The sequence below is a fragment of the Pelmatolapia mariae genome, linkage group LG10_11 (genome assembly GCF_036321145.2).
Source record: "Pelmatolapia mariae isolate MD_Pm_ZW linkage group LG10_11, Pm_UMD_F_2, whole genome shotgun sequence".
In the NCBI taxonomy this organism is placed as follows: Eukaryota; Metazoa; Chordata; class Actinopteri; order Cichliformes; family Cichlidae; genus Pelmatolapia; species Pelmatolapia mariae.
The window spans coordinates 69,435,264-69,450,286 of NC_086236.1; the positions used below are offsets into that span (position 1 = coordinate 69,435,264).

The 15,023-nt window shown below is 39.6% G+C and overlaps 1 protein-coding gene across 2 annotated transcripts; it reads right to left on the reverse strand.

Annotated features, from left to right (window-relative positions):
• Positions 1 to 885: 885 nt before the first annotated feature.
• Positions 886 to 12,120, reverse strand: si:dkey-256h2.1 (uncharacterized protein LOC337520 homolog). 2 transcript variants are annotated; one of them, XM_063486560.1, is made up of 12 exons: positions 11,533 to 12,120; positions 9,010 to 9,149; positions 8,651 to 8,826; positions 6,541 to 6,701; positions 6,269 to 6,409; positions 4,782 to 4,903; positions 4,063 to 4,231; positions 3,447 to 3,592; positions 3,008 to 3,132; positions 2,541 to 2,667; positions 2,089 to 2,222; positions 886 to 1,093 (listed from the first exon to the last, which is right to left on the reverse strand). In XM_063486560.1, exons 1-12 carry the CDS (start codon positions 11,958 to 11,960, stop codon positions 968 to 970), a joined length of 1,995 nt encoding a protein of 664 aa, XP_063342630.1. In that variant the 5' UTR covers positions 11,961 to 12,120; the 3' UTR covers positions 886 to 967. The 2 variants fall into 2 exon arrangements, with proteins under 2 accessions (XP_063342630.1, XP_063342629.1); XM_063486559.1 differs by having other exon boundaries at positions 4,063 to 4,246.
• Positions 12,121 to 15,023: the final 2,903 nt, after the last annotated feature.

A 15,023-nucleotide genomic window follows, 5' to 3' on the forward strand; every position in this document is an offset into this window, starting at 1 on the left:
CTTTCTTAAAATCATCCCATTTTCATGGGATCAAACATAACTGATGACACAGGTGTGGGTATACCTCATAAATTAAACTCATCTCTGGGCGATTCTTTGTTTGAAATTTCCACTTGTAAGCTGAGGCCATGAATGCACAAGTAGTAAAGTAATCATAATGCAAGAATGCAAGTGATAAATTAAAAAAAGCGAGGAGTGGCCAAAGCAGCATGTGTTTCAGACTTCCTTCATGAAGTTTTAAAAATAATAAATTTAAATAAAATCTAATTACACTTGAGTCTTTTGTGACATTTGTTTAATTTTAAATCTATTGTGTGTAACATAGAGAACCAAGTATATTAAAACCGTCTTTACCTTCCAAACATTTGACCGTACCCACCCATTAAAAAGGGAATCATTAAGCTCTGAGCTGCAACAGCTAATTACTCTGCCGACAATTTCCCCAGATCTTGCTAAACAAGGTCCAAAAAAATAACAAAAACACCGACAAGAAGCAGATGTTCTGCTGCTGAAGTTGAGAGGATTCACCTCCCATAAGAAGCACAATTGGAAGATGACTCAGCGCGAGACACTTGCTTCAAGCCAAAGTTTCAAATTGGACATGATTACATGTAATTACGGAGGAGAGGCTGCTCTCAGAACAATGCATCTTCAGCTTGAGACAAAAAAAAAAAAAAATCATATGGAGTGCCCATTTAGCTGTAAGGCGTCTTCTTGTTGACTTTGGGGTAACGTCTCCAAAGAAATGTAAATGGCTGGTTTTGCTGGGCGAGCGTGGCAGGTATTATTTTGCATCACTGCTGCCGTCAGAACCGTATTGTGCTAAAGTTAATTAAATGGGAGACAAAGCAAAGGAATCAGTGAACAAAAGCGGTGGAAAAAATTAAAAAAACCCAGTTTAATCGTTAAACTGACTGTACATTCATTCAGATCGAAATTTACAGGAGAGTTTTTAAAAAGAGCGGGATCACTTGTAGAAGATGAGGGAAGAAGTCATGATGATGTATCCTGGCTGCTGGGCTGGGTTTGGATCCCGTCCGTTGAACAAGCCAAAGTAGACGACAGTGTTGGATTCAGACTTGCTCATGTTGAGCTGTCGGGACAGGAAGAGAGCCGCACAGTGTTAATAAAACCTGTCTAATGAAATGACGTGAGGTTCAGTCTCAGAGACTAGTCAGGATTTACACGATTAGATCAGGAGTCTTTGGGGTCAATAACTCACTCGAGAATAATAAAGTGCTCCTTTATTCTAATGGGTACAACTTCAAATCAAGTGCTTCTCATCAGCATGACTTCAATTTGAGGTTCTTATAAAACTACTGAAGAAGAGAAGCCCTTAGAGAAAGCACTGTGTAAGTGTGTAAGAGACGCAGTGATGAATTCCCACTGGCAGATTTCACATTGTGTCCTTCTTACAGCAAACTGATTGTACTTTTACTTTTTTCCTACTCTTGAGTCTGTATGATGTCATAAAGGGGATATCCCTTATATGTTCATCACAGGCCCCACCCATCTGGATTCAATTCTTCTGTCAACAAGTGGAAGCCAATCAGAAGACAGTCAGCTAAAAGGAATGAATACGAGAGCTAGAACGATTTCAGACAGAGGGACTGCATCAAGGCCAAGAATAAGACAAGGATTATTTTGAACTGTCAGTCATGCAAAGCTTCTCTATCAGAGGCCAGTAATATCAACATTGAGCTGGAAATGAGCATAACAGAATATTCAGCCTAGTGCAGCTGTGCATCCGTTTTGAAGACAGATTTCTCCAGCTTTTAGACAGTTTTGATTTCTCTTTGTTATTGTGGACACCACTAGAAAAAAGCTCATGACACAAGCGTGTAAGATCCATTATTGTCCATCTGTCCTTAAGAAACATGAAATTCTCAAACTTTTTTTAAGGCAACAGTTCTGTTGTGTTAAAAAGCTATAAAGCATGGCTCGATTGCCAGTAGAGTCTGCTTACTGTGGCTGAATAACATTTTAGGACGGTTTTGTTGTGGGTTTCATATTAAGAGGAGCTTTAATATCTGGCATTTCATAAATATTTAAGGGATGAAATGAGAAACTTAGTGGAGAAGAACCAACCTGTTTGGTGACGTCAACCCTCCAGGGATTCACCTGTAGTCCATCACACCAGCCTCCTCGGCCGTACAGCCATGTGCCGTGTTCGTTCGGTACAGCGCCCTCTTTGACGCGCATGGCACAGCCCAGAGCCGTTCCTAATGGTCCCAACATGACATTAAAAGCCTTTGATTTCCAATTTGCACCGACCAGTTTATTTTTAAGGCTTTAACAAGCACCTTGATAAACAATCCTCAGGTACATTTGTAGGTTAGCTCATCAGCAGAATATTTTTTAAAATTAAAAAGAAATGCAAAGTTTGAGGATTTCAAACTGATTTTTGTGGATAGAGTATCTATCTAGTATTTTTAATTTGGACGGCAGGACAAAATTAAACTTGTCCTGAGGACTCAGACCACTGTTAACTATAACATCTAAAATCTTTAGCAGTCGTGCAGAAAGCATCTTTTCCTCACCTGCAGAATCAAATACGTGGGTGTTGTTATAAGCAGCGTTGATCAGGAAATGGTGGGAGGTGACACAAAATTCTCCGCAGCCGTTCTCGTCGCTGCCGTGTCCTGTGATGACAGCGTACAGCTCCACCTGAAAACAGACATGCAGCCAATGTGATCCTCCACAGACAGCTGTAAACAACTAGCAAAGACTGTATGTAAAAGATGGATGTAGCCACCGTGACTTCAACCATAAGGACTCTGAAGATATATTATATTGAAGCCTTCAGCTGCGTTTTCACCATTGACTTCATGGCGTTTTTCTTGAATAACTGTTTAGCTCATAAATTAAGTTACCAGTAGGGTTATTTTCCCCATAGACTTCTATCCAGCCTGACCCCTGGTGGCCATTGCAAAGAATGCAGCTGGAAGTCACGTCCATCTTTTATAAACAGGCTCTGACATTTTGTGGTTAATATCATATCTGATACCTTTTTGGTGGACGCTGGGACAGTGAATTTGATTGGCTGGTACCTCTTGTTGTAATTTTTGTCAAAGGTTCCTCCATCGTACAGTGACATCACTTTAAAGGGACGAAAGCTCTCCACAAAGTTTCCTGTGACAGAGAAAAAAACAAACAAAAAAGTCTGACGCAACATCTTTCTCTAGATTTACAAATTATGGAGCTTTAATAATCCTGATTTTTTTTTTTAAATGGGTTTCTTTAATTGATTATTAATGATATATTTTGAATATGTTTTAGCATCCAAGTGGTTTAAACATACATTTTAAGATCATATCCTGGTTTGTTTGCATGAGAAAGATTTGCTCAGTAGTGCCGATTTGTGCTCAGCACACACACTCATGACATGTTTGTAAAATGTAACAAGCTTCCTGCTGCAGTTTGATTGCATCATCTGTGTTATTCACCTGTCTGATTGGTGCCACTGAACCTCAGATTGAGGGAAGCAATCCAAGGCATCGCCCAAGGCACCGTCTTCATAGTGAAGGTGCATTTATTGCTGTCCAGCAGGGGGATCAGAGGGGACACGTCGGTCAGCCAGCGCCCGATACCTCTGGTAAAATAAGACAAAAATCATATTGCACAAACTAAAACAACAGAACAGTAATTACACATTTTTTTAAAGTCATTTGTGCCTACATCACGACCAAATATCAGCCTTTTTAAGGCAGATTTATATATTTACTAAGTTTTTAAAATATTCATGTTCAAAGAAATGATGTCGTGAAGGAGAACATGGGTATGACAGAGGATGCTAATTATAAGGTGAGATGAGACAGAGAATCCGTCATGGAGGGAACAGCTGGAAGGAGAATTTGAGCATTCATCAGTACAGAGATTTATTCTGTTTACCGTTTACCTACCTGAGAATTTATGATATGCAATGATGCAGAATAAGGCAACTGTGTAGTAAATGACTTTCTACATGGAATAGATAACTACATTTTTTTGTGTAATGAGCACACTGGTGATTATTAAGAACGGTCATAGCTGTGCTATCAGTGCTTCCCACGAGCTTTGTACCTGCGGAAGGCAGTGATCCATCGACCCAGCTCCATGTTGCAGTACGGACTCGTGCGATCGCAGCAGACAAAAAGCTGCACAGTGTGATCCCACTGAGCGCATGACGAGTCTCTCTTGCCCGGACATGACAGCGACGCATCAAGCTCCAACGTGTCAAAGTCCAACAAGTCTGCGGACAAAGCACCTTTTTAAAAAAAATTTATTAATTAAAAAAAAAAAAAAATCATACATTTTCCATCTTTCTTATATGTCGAGAGTTGACCATTCACCTATTCCAGTAGGATGTTAAGTCACTCTGTGTATATAATTTTTGCAGTTAATGATGAATCTTGAGTCAAGATGCCAAAAACTGTTCTTTAAAAATAAAGAATTAAAATAAATAAAATAAAAAAATCATTTGAAACTCCAGAGTTGAGAAGCCCACAGAGAGGCTGCTCCCAGCCACTGCCACCAGAACAATGAAAAATGTTCATATTTGAAGTTAAGATGAATATCTAACATTGGATTGGGGTGTAAAAAGGTGTAAAGAGTCATGGATGGCCACAAAATGATCAGTTTTATTTTAACAATATCTCATATTTCTTTTCTGTCACATGAATCTGATTAAAGCGTAATGCTTTCACAGATAAAAATCAGTCTATTACAGCAGCATTATATGAACAACTTGTCTATCACAATTAACCTGATTAAGTAATTAACAGTTGTTTTGATAAACTTACCTATAGACAGGTCGACTGTGGCCACGGCTCCTTTGTCCCCTTGCATTTGGACTTTATCAAAGACAGAAACAACTTTCGCAGGATTCTGGAGTTTAGTCTGCAGATCAGCAAAGAAATCAAACCTGGAGACGAAGCCAAAGTAACTGATCAATGACAAAAAAACAAAACAAAACAAACAAAAAACAAAACAGTGCATCCATGGAGAGCTTGTACTGGTGACTACAAACTACATCAAATGCCATAACCAAAATATCTATTTGGAGGTTCATTAAGCATAAAATACAGCAGGTTTAAAAAAAACAAACAAACAAACAAAAAAACAACATAAAAATTTACTGCATATAAGTTTCATCCTTTAGGGATGTCACATGTCCTGTCTTTTGTGGGGGTGAGAAAGGCCATGGGCATGATTATTGATTTTAGGAAGTCTTCTTATAGCTCATCACCTACCATCACTACAGCTGCTGATACTGAGATTGTAGAGAGTTACAAGTATTTAGGGGTTGTTCTTGACCTCAAACTGTGTTTTGAGCCTCATGCTGATGCAAGTTCAGCAAAGACTGCTCTTCTTAAAGATAATTAGATCTTTTAATGTCTCATCTGAAATGTTCTCCTTGATTTACAGATTTACAGAAGCTTTATTGAATCTGTTATTTCTCTCTGTATTGCTGCTTGGTTTGGTAACATGACTCTGAAGAACAAGAATCGTTTTGGGACTTTTGGTAAAAACTGCCAGCAAAATCTCAGAGCATTGGCAAGACAGGCTTTTGGCCATGTATAACAAGCATGTGCTGAGGAAGGCTCATTTTATTGTCAATTGTTACAACCATCCACTGTACAGTGAGTTTGACTTGTTGCCCTCTGGCCATCGTTTCAGAGTACCTGCAAGGAAGACCAAAACAATTCAGGTTGCTTTTATCCCTACTGCAACCCGTTTACTTAATGGCATGTCTTGTGGCTTTTTATCATTGTTTTGTTTATTCTTATTGCTGCCTTTGCTGCTAAACTGATTTCCCCTTGTGGGACAATATAACCAATGTAACCAAAGCAGCCGACGTAAAGTGGCTGCATTCAACACAAGGAAGAAGAAAGCCACAAGACCAAATGTTCCATCTTGCAGTTCTAAAGAAATTGATCAAAACTTCAATTAGCATGTAGGTTTTTCATTCTGCATTTCTTACCTCTTATTGTTATTAGAACTAAAGACTAGAAACTTGAGACAGAAAAAAGGCATAAAATAAAATAAATTACTCAGTGGAACTTCTATTATAACCGTCTCTGAAGAAGGCCTGGTATTGATCATATGTATATTAATCTTAAAATCAAAGTGCTACTCATTTAAAACAAAAAAAGTTGGATTCAGATTCCAGCTGTGAAATCTAATAATCAGTTAAATTCCAGTTAAAACACTGGAATAAAGCTTCTAGCGTCCTCTTGTTACATTATAAACCGTAATCTTCCAGTTTCAGTAACCTTCATGTACTTACCACTGGGCCTGCCAGTTAACAAAGCTGAACGTGGGGTAGAGGAGCCAGCCCATCTCAGCCAGCAACCCCTGTTTGTCAATGCCGATGAAGAAATTTGGGGACGGGGTGTTCTGGAAGGACACATTGACCAGCTTTCCAAACCTGAACAACAAATTGGAACATCAAAACAAAAATCATTACTGTGACCTTTTAGAAGAACAGTTAGTCCTTGTACATGAATGTGAAGCATCAACATCAGGAGGCTTTTAATCCTGCAGGTGAGCCGATATTACCGGAGCGTCTGAGCGACCGCAGGGTCCCGATGCACCATGGCAGCAGGGATGCTGAGCAGCGAGAAACACTCATCCCCGACACAGTTCATATCCTGGAGTGGATTTCCAGGGAGGGCATAGACAAGGACACCGGAGGCACTGGACTTGGCCATGCTCTGAACCTGAAGGAAAACAATTCAGAGAGGATGAAACTGTTACAGACCTCAACATTAATAATGAATATCTATGCTTATGTAATTAATCCATTCATAGTTTGGTCTATAAAAGAAAGGAAACGGGGAAGAATTTCTTTGAGGCTACAATGCTGAAAACTGCTGAACTTGACATTTATGGTAAAGGTTTGTGTCAAATAGATTTGAAAAAAAAAATTAATTAATTAATTAAACAAACAGAACATTTTTATTTTTCACCAGAAATGTCTGTGGTTTTAGCTTCCTGATTTCTCTGTGCTTAACTCCTTGGGGTCATATAACAAGGGGAAGAGTGATTTGACTCAGAACCATCAGCAGACTTCATAAAACCAACTGTCCACAGTGTCTATCCCACACTTTAATATATGCTGTGAAAAAGAAAAAAATCCCCATTGACTTCATAAGTTGAGCAATCTGCAGCACAGTGGCTCAGTGATCAGCACAGTTTCCTCACAGGTGCATGTCTTTTGGGGGAAAGTCTCCAATAAAGGTTTTAAAAAAATATCTAAATTTAAAACTTTAATAAATAATCTCAATAAAGACATATCTGCCTATGAATCTGTCGGCAAGGGGCAAAACTTTGGATATTGGAAGCTTTCTGGTTCCACTAGTGGTCCGAGTGCTATTGGCCAATCATGTTTGAGCAGGCTTTGACTGCATGTGGGTAAACAGACTGTGTAGACAGCAAATGAGGGATTGGATTTGCTGAAATGCAAACCCAAAACTATCAGTATAGTCTGACAATGATTTCATTTTTTTATCATGAAGTTTATATATTTTTTCCCCTCATTCAAACAGATCAGTGCACAGCTTTGAGATCCATCAGCTACACCGGAGACCAGGGAATGTTGGCCTCACCAGCCAAAAGTTCCCAAATTATTAAGAAATAAAAGTCAAATAAAAACCAAGAATTATTGGTTTCAGCCTCTCAGCATGAAGACTTCTGGTTTCTATTTTTGTTATAATCAATTACTGTTATATAAAAATCATAAACTGATCATCATTTAAGACAATAGAAAAAAATAAAACCTTTGTTTCAGAGCTTTTTATATGCAACTATGAAACAGTGGAAAAAACCTTGATTAGAAAATGCTCAAACTGCAGCCATAAAAATATACAATGCTCAAAAAAAACTTTTTGGAGAAGCTAGGGAGAATGTTATGCGGCTGTAACATCGTTCAGAATGACTGGTTTGATGGTGGTGGTTCAGTGATGGTCTGTGGAGGCAAATCCATGGAGGGACATATAAAGATCGACAGACTAGGCAACAGCACTCTGACTGTCATTAGGTATCAGGATGAAATCCTCAGCCTACACTGGTGCAGTGGGTCCTGGGTTCCTGCTGGTGGACAACGATGTCCAGCCTCATGTGGTGGGAATATGCAGGCAATTCCTGGAGAATGAAGGAATCAATACCATTGACTGGCGTCCACGCTCAAAGACATAAATCCAATAGATTCCCTCTGGGACATTATGTTCCGGTCCATCTGATGTCACCAGGTTATATCTCAGACTGTCTGGGAGCCCAGTGATGCCCTGGTCCAGATCTGTGAGATCCCTCAGGAACACCATCCCCGCTGGACATCCTCCATTGTTTCATTATTCTGTCATTGATTTTTGAGTTGTCTTTCAATTCTGTCCTCTGTAGGTTGATCATTTTTACTTCCATCAAATGATATGGCATACTTTCATCCCTAACACATTACCCAGCCCACATCTGTATAGATATCCAGCATGATTGTTTTTTCCATTGAGATCTGATGTGTTTATATGGTCAAGCTTTAAATGTCAAGAAAAAAAAGCCTTTAAAGTCCCCGGATCCTCCCAGTTCGATTTAATTTCACTGAACTTTAAGCACGTCACCACAGACGTCAACAAACTGGAAGCAAAAACATTCATTAAATTTGACATTAACAGACCTTCGTGAAGAAAGAACAGTTGCCTTCAGACACCCAGGCCACAGCACCCGCCACCGAGGGGGAGGTTTCACACCCATCTCCTGCGTCAATCACTGCATAGGACTTTGAGCCCCAGCGTGCCATGAGCCAGTCATATCTGGCATCTAGTCTTTTAATGATCACAGGCATCTTCCACTCTGCAGGGGGGGAGCCAAGGATTACAAATAAATGCTTGCTCTCAACATTCCTCTGCATTCTAAATATTAATAACTACTAATAAACAGACCTGAAATTAACCTTCTTCTCACTTCACTCCTCTAAAAATCAGGCAGGTCAAGAGAAAAATCAGTTGCAGAGTCTGATTTCATGCACTGTCTTACCCTCTGAGATGAAAGCAGCCTGGGAAAGACCACAGTTGTGTCCCATGCAGCTCCAGTAGTAAAGCACTCTGGGGATCCAGTTACCCAGAGCAAAGACGGGCACCGGAGAGAAGTGCAGCCTGGACAGAACCTCCTTTTTACTGCAGAAAAGTAAAAGAGGCAAGCGCACGGATGGTTATATTAACTCAGGAAGAACCATAAAACCTTATTTTCAGCTCCAAGTTTAAACTCTTGGACTTCAAAATAATCCATTTATCTCGTACAGTTCATCTGCCAACTGGAAAAAAAGCCATTTTAGTCAGATGCCTTCGGATTGGCTTCACTTCAAAAGCAGAAGATCAGAGCATCAGGTGGTTGCGGTTTCTGTGTCTTAGATCAGCGGTCCCCAAAGTGTCGCGGATAAATACAACAAAATAAAACCAGTACCGGTAGCGAAAAAAAGGAAAAAAAGAAGAAGATTTATTCATAACACACAGGAAAAGATCCAGGGAAACTGAGTTAACGATAAAAATGATAAACAAAATAACGATAAAAACCCTAAAAAACCCCATAAATTTCACACCCGAGCCTCAACTCTTGCAGCACGGTACCAAACGACTCACAGACAGGGATATCCCCGTGACATCATACAGAACCAAGAAAAACTGTCCAACACAAAGCATTTAGATGTGTCTGAAGCTTTTGATGGCCATATTTAATGTAAGCATCCACCATTTTAAGTGTACATATTTGAAAGGAAGTAAAATCCTTCATAGGTTAACTCTAAACAACCCAAGGAACCTACATTAGAAAATGGTTAATACAATAAATGTCACTCTGGAAGTGTATGACCTTTAGGATCTTGCTCATGTTAATAAAACATTGAGATTTAAATAAAAACATCATAACATCATGTTTTCCAATAGACTAAGGAGTTCTAGGTACTTTTTACTTCTGCTGCATTTCCCTTTTTTCCAGTGCAGTTTCCTGTATTTGGTACAGTATGTTGTCACTATTATTAAGATGGTTCCTGTTTCACATAACCGATTATTTTACAGCTTTGAGGATTAATGTTCCTGAAAACTGTAAAATAAAAGCCTCCTGTGCAAGTTTAAAAAAAGAAAAGAAAAAAAAAAAAAAAGTATACTCGGCTCATTTAATCTTCCAAGAAACTTTTTTTTACTTTTTAATGTCGAAACTGTTTCACAGCACAGATTCGAAATAAATGATGAAAGTGCTAAAATTATCCTGGTAAACTCCATCGGTGGAAATTTATATTTCATGAGCTTTTGGAAGGCACTTTGTGTTTCACGTTCAAATAGAAAAAGGTAAATTTCTAGTTATATAAACTGAAATTTTATAGTTTACAGACAAAATTAGCTTATGGAGGGGAATGCATTAGAGAGGAAACTAGTGGGTCTCAAAGCTTTATGGAATTTGAACCCGAGCAGAAAAGAAGTCACGTTTCACAAGTCTGCAGGTTTTTTGTAGTTTAAACTGTTTAATTTTACATCTGAAGCTCTCAAACTGTCTTTAAATAACACCAACAACTCCAACTCTGTGCAGTCATGTGAAAATACTAAGTACAGGTTCTACTATTCAAATGAACATGATCATCAGCAGGTATTAGCGCCCACTCAAAGTACAGACCTCAATCTGACTGAAATACTGTGGAGGGACCTTAAGAGAGCTGTGCATAATTTAATGCTCACAGGCCTCAGTGAACTGAAGAGGAGTGGGCCAACATTTACCCCCCAACAGGGACAGAGGCTGAAAGTCATACACAGAACCATTACTTCAAAGTTCCTACTGCTAAAGGTCGTTCTACGACTTATTCAATCATTGGGTGGACTTAGTGTTTCACAGTAGGTCTTTTGCCACTTCAAGCTGCTGAAGCCAAAGATTTAACCAACCTGCAAAAATATTAAAATTGAAAGAAATTCATCTCCAAGTGAACTTTCAAGCACTTTAAATGATTAATATTTGTCAGTCTTAATATGCACCACATTTGCTTTGTTGCTCCTGCTGATATTTGTGTTCTGTTGTGTTGTTTTATTACCTGATCCATCATCCTCTTCACTATCTGTGCAATGCCTTGCAAGTCATTTCTGTAGTGATGTTGTGATTGCATTTAAAAGTGGGTGTGCTGAAATATTTCCAGATGTGTACAGCTGTTCTTTTAAGCCTTTTTTCTGTTCCATTTTCACGTGAAGCTTTAGCGTCTAGTGGAGGCTGCATGTTCTGAATCCCTGTCCTGTTTAGAGTTTATATCTAACATTTGACAGAAAAGCGAAGTTTAGCCTTGTGCTTCAAAACTAGACTGTGTGTATGTAAAGTGAGCATAGGTAGCTCCACCACCCACAACAGAAGAATTTTGCATAAACAGCTTCAGGATATTAATTAATTTAATATAATTGTATTGACACTGAGTATGTTTTACTCAGTGCAGGTATGTATTGCCAAGTGCTATTAAACGTCTGTTTTCTATCACCACTGGAACCCAATTCGTCTGCCTTACAGCGAGGATGAGTCCTTCACGCTCACCTGTGGGCGGCGGCCCGCTGCACCTGCTCCCGCATCCAGAGAACATCATTGACCACAGAGTCGTCCAGGGACAGGAAGAGCACTTGTGTGCTGTTCGGAAGTTCCTCCACGAGACTTTTTAGCGAAGACTCTGAGCTCCAAAGGCACTCCAGAAACCCTGAGTTGTTGGTGAAGGCGTGGATCACCAGAGGTCCCCGCAAAGCGTCGGGCTGGAAGGAAAACTCCCCATCCAGAGTTGGTACTTTGAACGCGTCCGCCGGGTCACCGGGCTCTGGCCCGGCGGGAGGTTGCCGAGATCTCAAACTCACCGTGCTGTCACCTTCGGTCAGCAACACCTGGCGCCTCGGTCTCCCTCCTGTTTCAGCGATATGAGCTGCCACAACAATCAGGAACCACAACAGCGCAGACTTTGAACGCAACAAAGCCATGTTCCCGGTGTAAGCTAGTGCCCGTGAACTCACCACGAACAACCGAGGTCGGACATCACTTCGCCAAAAGTTAACTTAAACTTAAAGGGTCAGAGTCTGTTTTAGCTGTCCCCAGACGACCTGTGATTTCCTCCTTCCACCTAATCATGACATCCAAACATTTGAGCTGGAGGCGGGCCGAGCCGCTGTCTACGGCAGCCCTGCGGGGACACAGGTCTAGGAAAGCGCAAACGGTACTTTTAACGGAAAATGATCTGAAACAGAGAAATTGATTGGTCGTAAAAACAATTAAATCTGTCGTGATAAAACACTTATTTGAGGCGGAAAATGCGGAGACAATAGCTGAAAAACGACTAGCAGAAATATATTTTCAACATCTCGCGAGATTTGATGATGACCTGACCGATTTCAGAGAAATTTTTTAAGACCCCTGACCAATGTTCCCTCTAATTTTTCATGTGTCTGAGCGAACACACAAACTCCCTGAGCGGTCCCTTGGACCACTGTGAGCGACATCAGACGTGTGCACTGTGGTCACGCCAGCATCTAATCCATCCAAGTTACATGGTTTATTACAATAATCAAATTACAGCATTTACATTTATGTTAGACTACTTTTAATTAACTGCTTCACTTACAATGAAAATTTAAAAAATCTTGTTCATGACCTGTGTGGTATGTTAACACTATTGGAAGTAAAAAATAACTTGAACTCCAATTTTTTCAAACACAACTTTCTTTCTTTCTTTCTTTTCATAAAGCTCTGACTTGTATTATGAGTATGAGTCTGTGGTCTGGGAGAGAGTCTGTAACTCTCTGTCTGCCAAATACAGTATATAATGACCAATGTTGGGCAATTAATTATATAGTTACTTCTTCAAAAACTCAGTTTGGCAAACAACAAAGTTTTTTGCAGCTATTTTTTTTTAATGCAGCCAAGGCGTTTTTAAATAAACATTTCAAACTATTTACAGAACAATCAGCTGTTCTGCATCAAATCTGATGCCACACAAATTATTTGTGCCACTATAAAAAAAGTAATTTCTGTCCACTATGAGATAAAGGAGAACAACAGCCTGATACCTGCAGGCCTGCAGGAGATGTATCACTCCTGTAACACCTGTAACATTCAGCAGTCGCCTCATTGTTCTGACACACACAACAAAACTATTGACTACACTACACACTAACTACACAAGATTTGCGCTAAACGTCTCAAATCTCTCACATCTCAAAACACCGCCGTCACTCCTAAAATTTCATCCCCGTTTCTTAACAACTAGATGCCACGTTGCCATATCATTTTTTGATTGGTCGACATGGTACATTTTTCCACCAATAGGAAAGGGTGGGGTTTTTTTTGGTTTTGTTTTTGCACACAGGCGGAGAGCGCTTTCGAGCGTTTTCCTTATAAAATGCCGTTTTACCGTTTCTTCCCGCAGTAAATATAAACAACGATAGTATTCAGGAAGAAAACCAAACATTGCAGATATTTTTATCATAACTCTGGTTTTACGTGGCCTATCAACACAATTTAAAAACTGGTATAAAGTCCACACTTTTTCCGTCAATCGTTCCGTCTGTCCTGCTCACATCTCCAATGGTTGTACACGTTGTCATTAACGTGGCTTCACTCCACATCAGCCACGCCGCTTTGCTAGCTAAAACACCGGTGTTGGCACATATGGACGCTGTCATAGCCTGTCAACCACGTTGATTGGCTGCGTATATACGAATGTGAATCGCATCATTGGGACTGTGGGATAAGGTGGCATCGTTATAATCCCATACAGGAGCAGCCAGTCACTTACTGACTAACACTGCAAAACAAGTTTTAATTTTAATTTCAATTCAGGTTAGATTTTTTTTTTTGTGCGCAACGCAGATTTTCTGTGCGCAGAGACAGTGCCAGCAGTGCGCAATTGCGCACGTGCGCAGCTTAGAGGGAACATTGCCCCTGACATGTCTATGAACCATCCGAGGATAAAAAAGAATCCAACTTAAAGGGGAACCAGTGTAGCGTCTACACATAACAGACAAGTTAAAGAAGCAGTTTTAAAGTTTAGCATCAGGTACTTTGTTACTGCTGACCTGTTTCAAAAACACAGAAACTATTCCCATTGCGGGGCAAAAAAAAAAAAAAAAAAAAAAAAATCCACAGCAGGTGAACAGTGTATGTAAGTACTTAAGAACATGAATAAAAACATCAAGGAAAGACTTGATACTGGTCCTGAAAAACGCATCTGGTTCTTTAGTTGATCAATCTACTGTTGACTGAATCAGAATCAGATCTTTATTAGTTCCTAAAGAAATTATACTGAAGCCACTTTGGCAACATGTCTTGTTCACAACTGAACAATATCAGTCATGGATCCTCCGTCTTACCGACGCAGTGTGTTCATACCTCATTAGAATTGTAAAATACTGTGTTTTGGCTTTATGCACTTTATTTACATACACGTTTCCCCCTATTACCAGTTTTCTTTCCAAAATATGAAGAAATGAAGGACACTTTAAGACTTTTGCATAGTATTGTACACATTTACCCGTGTTTACCCCCCACCCAGTTGTGGTAGATAGCTGTTGCTCCCTGTGCCTGGTTCTGCCGAAGGGTTCATCCTGTTAAAAGGGACATTTTTTTCTTCCTACTGTTGCCAAGTGCTTGCTTATCGGGGGAATTTCCTTGTATTATTGTAGGGTCTTTACCTAACAATATAAAGCACCGTGCAGGTGACTGTTGTTATGAATGGGTGCTGTATAAATAAAACGTAATTAAACTGAATCGTATTATTTCATCTCAATAAAAGTATTTAAAAGATTATCCGACACAAGAGCCAATGCAAGAACTACAGTATGCCATTACAACATATGTTGGTTGCTATTATTAAGAAAACTATTCAGTTTTATCGATATAAAGTAAACAATGTAAAGTACAAGTATAATGTAGCTCTTTATATAACCGTATCTTATTCACATCAGGACATTTTCTTGCACATCTGCTAATACAAAAACTAAGGCATGTCTCAGAGAGCTTCACCATATCACAATCATGTCAAATTTCAG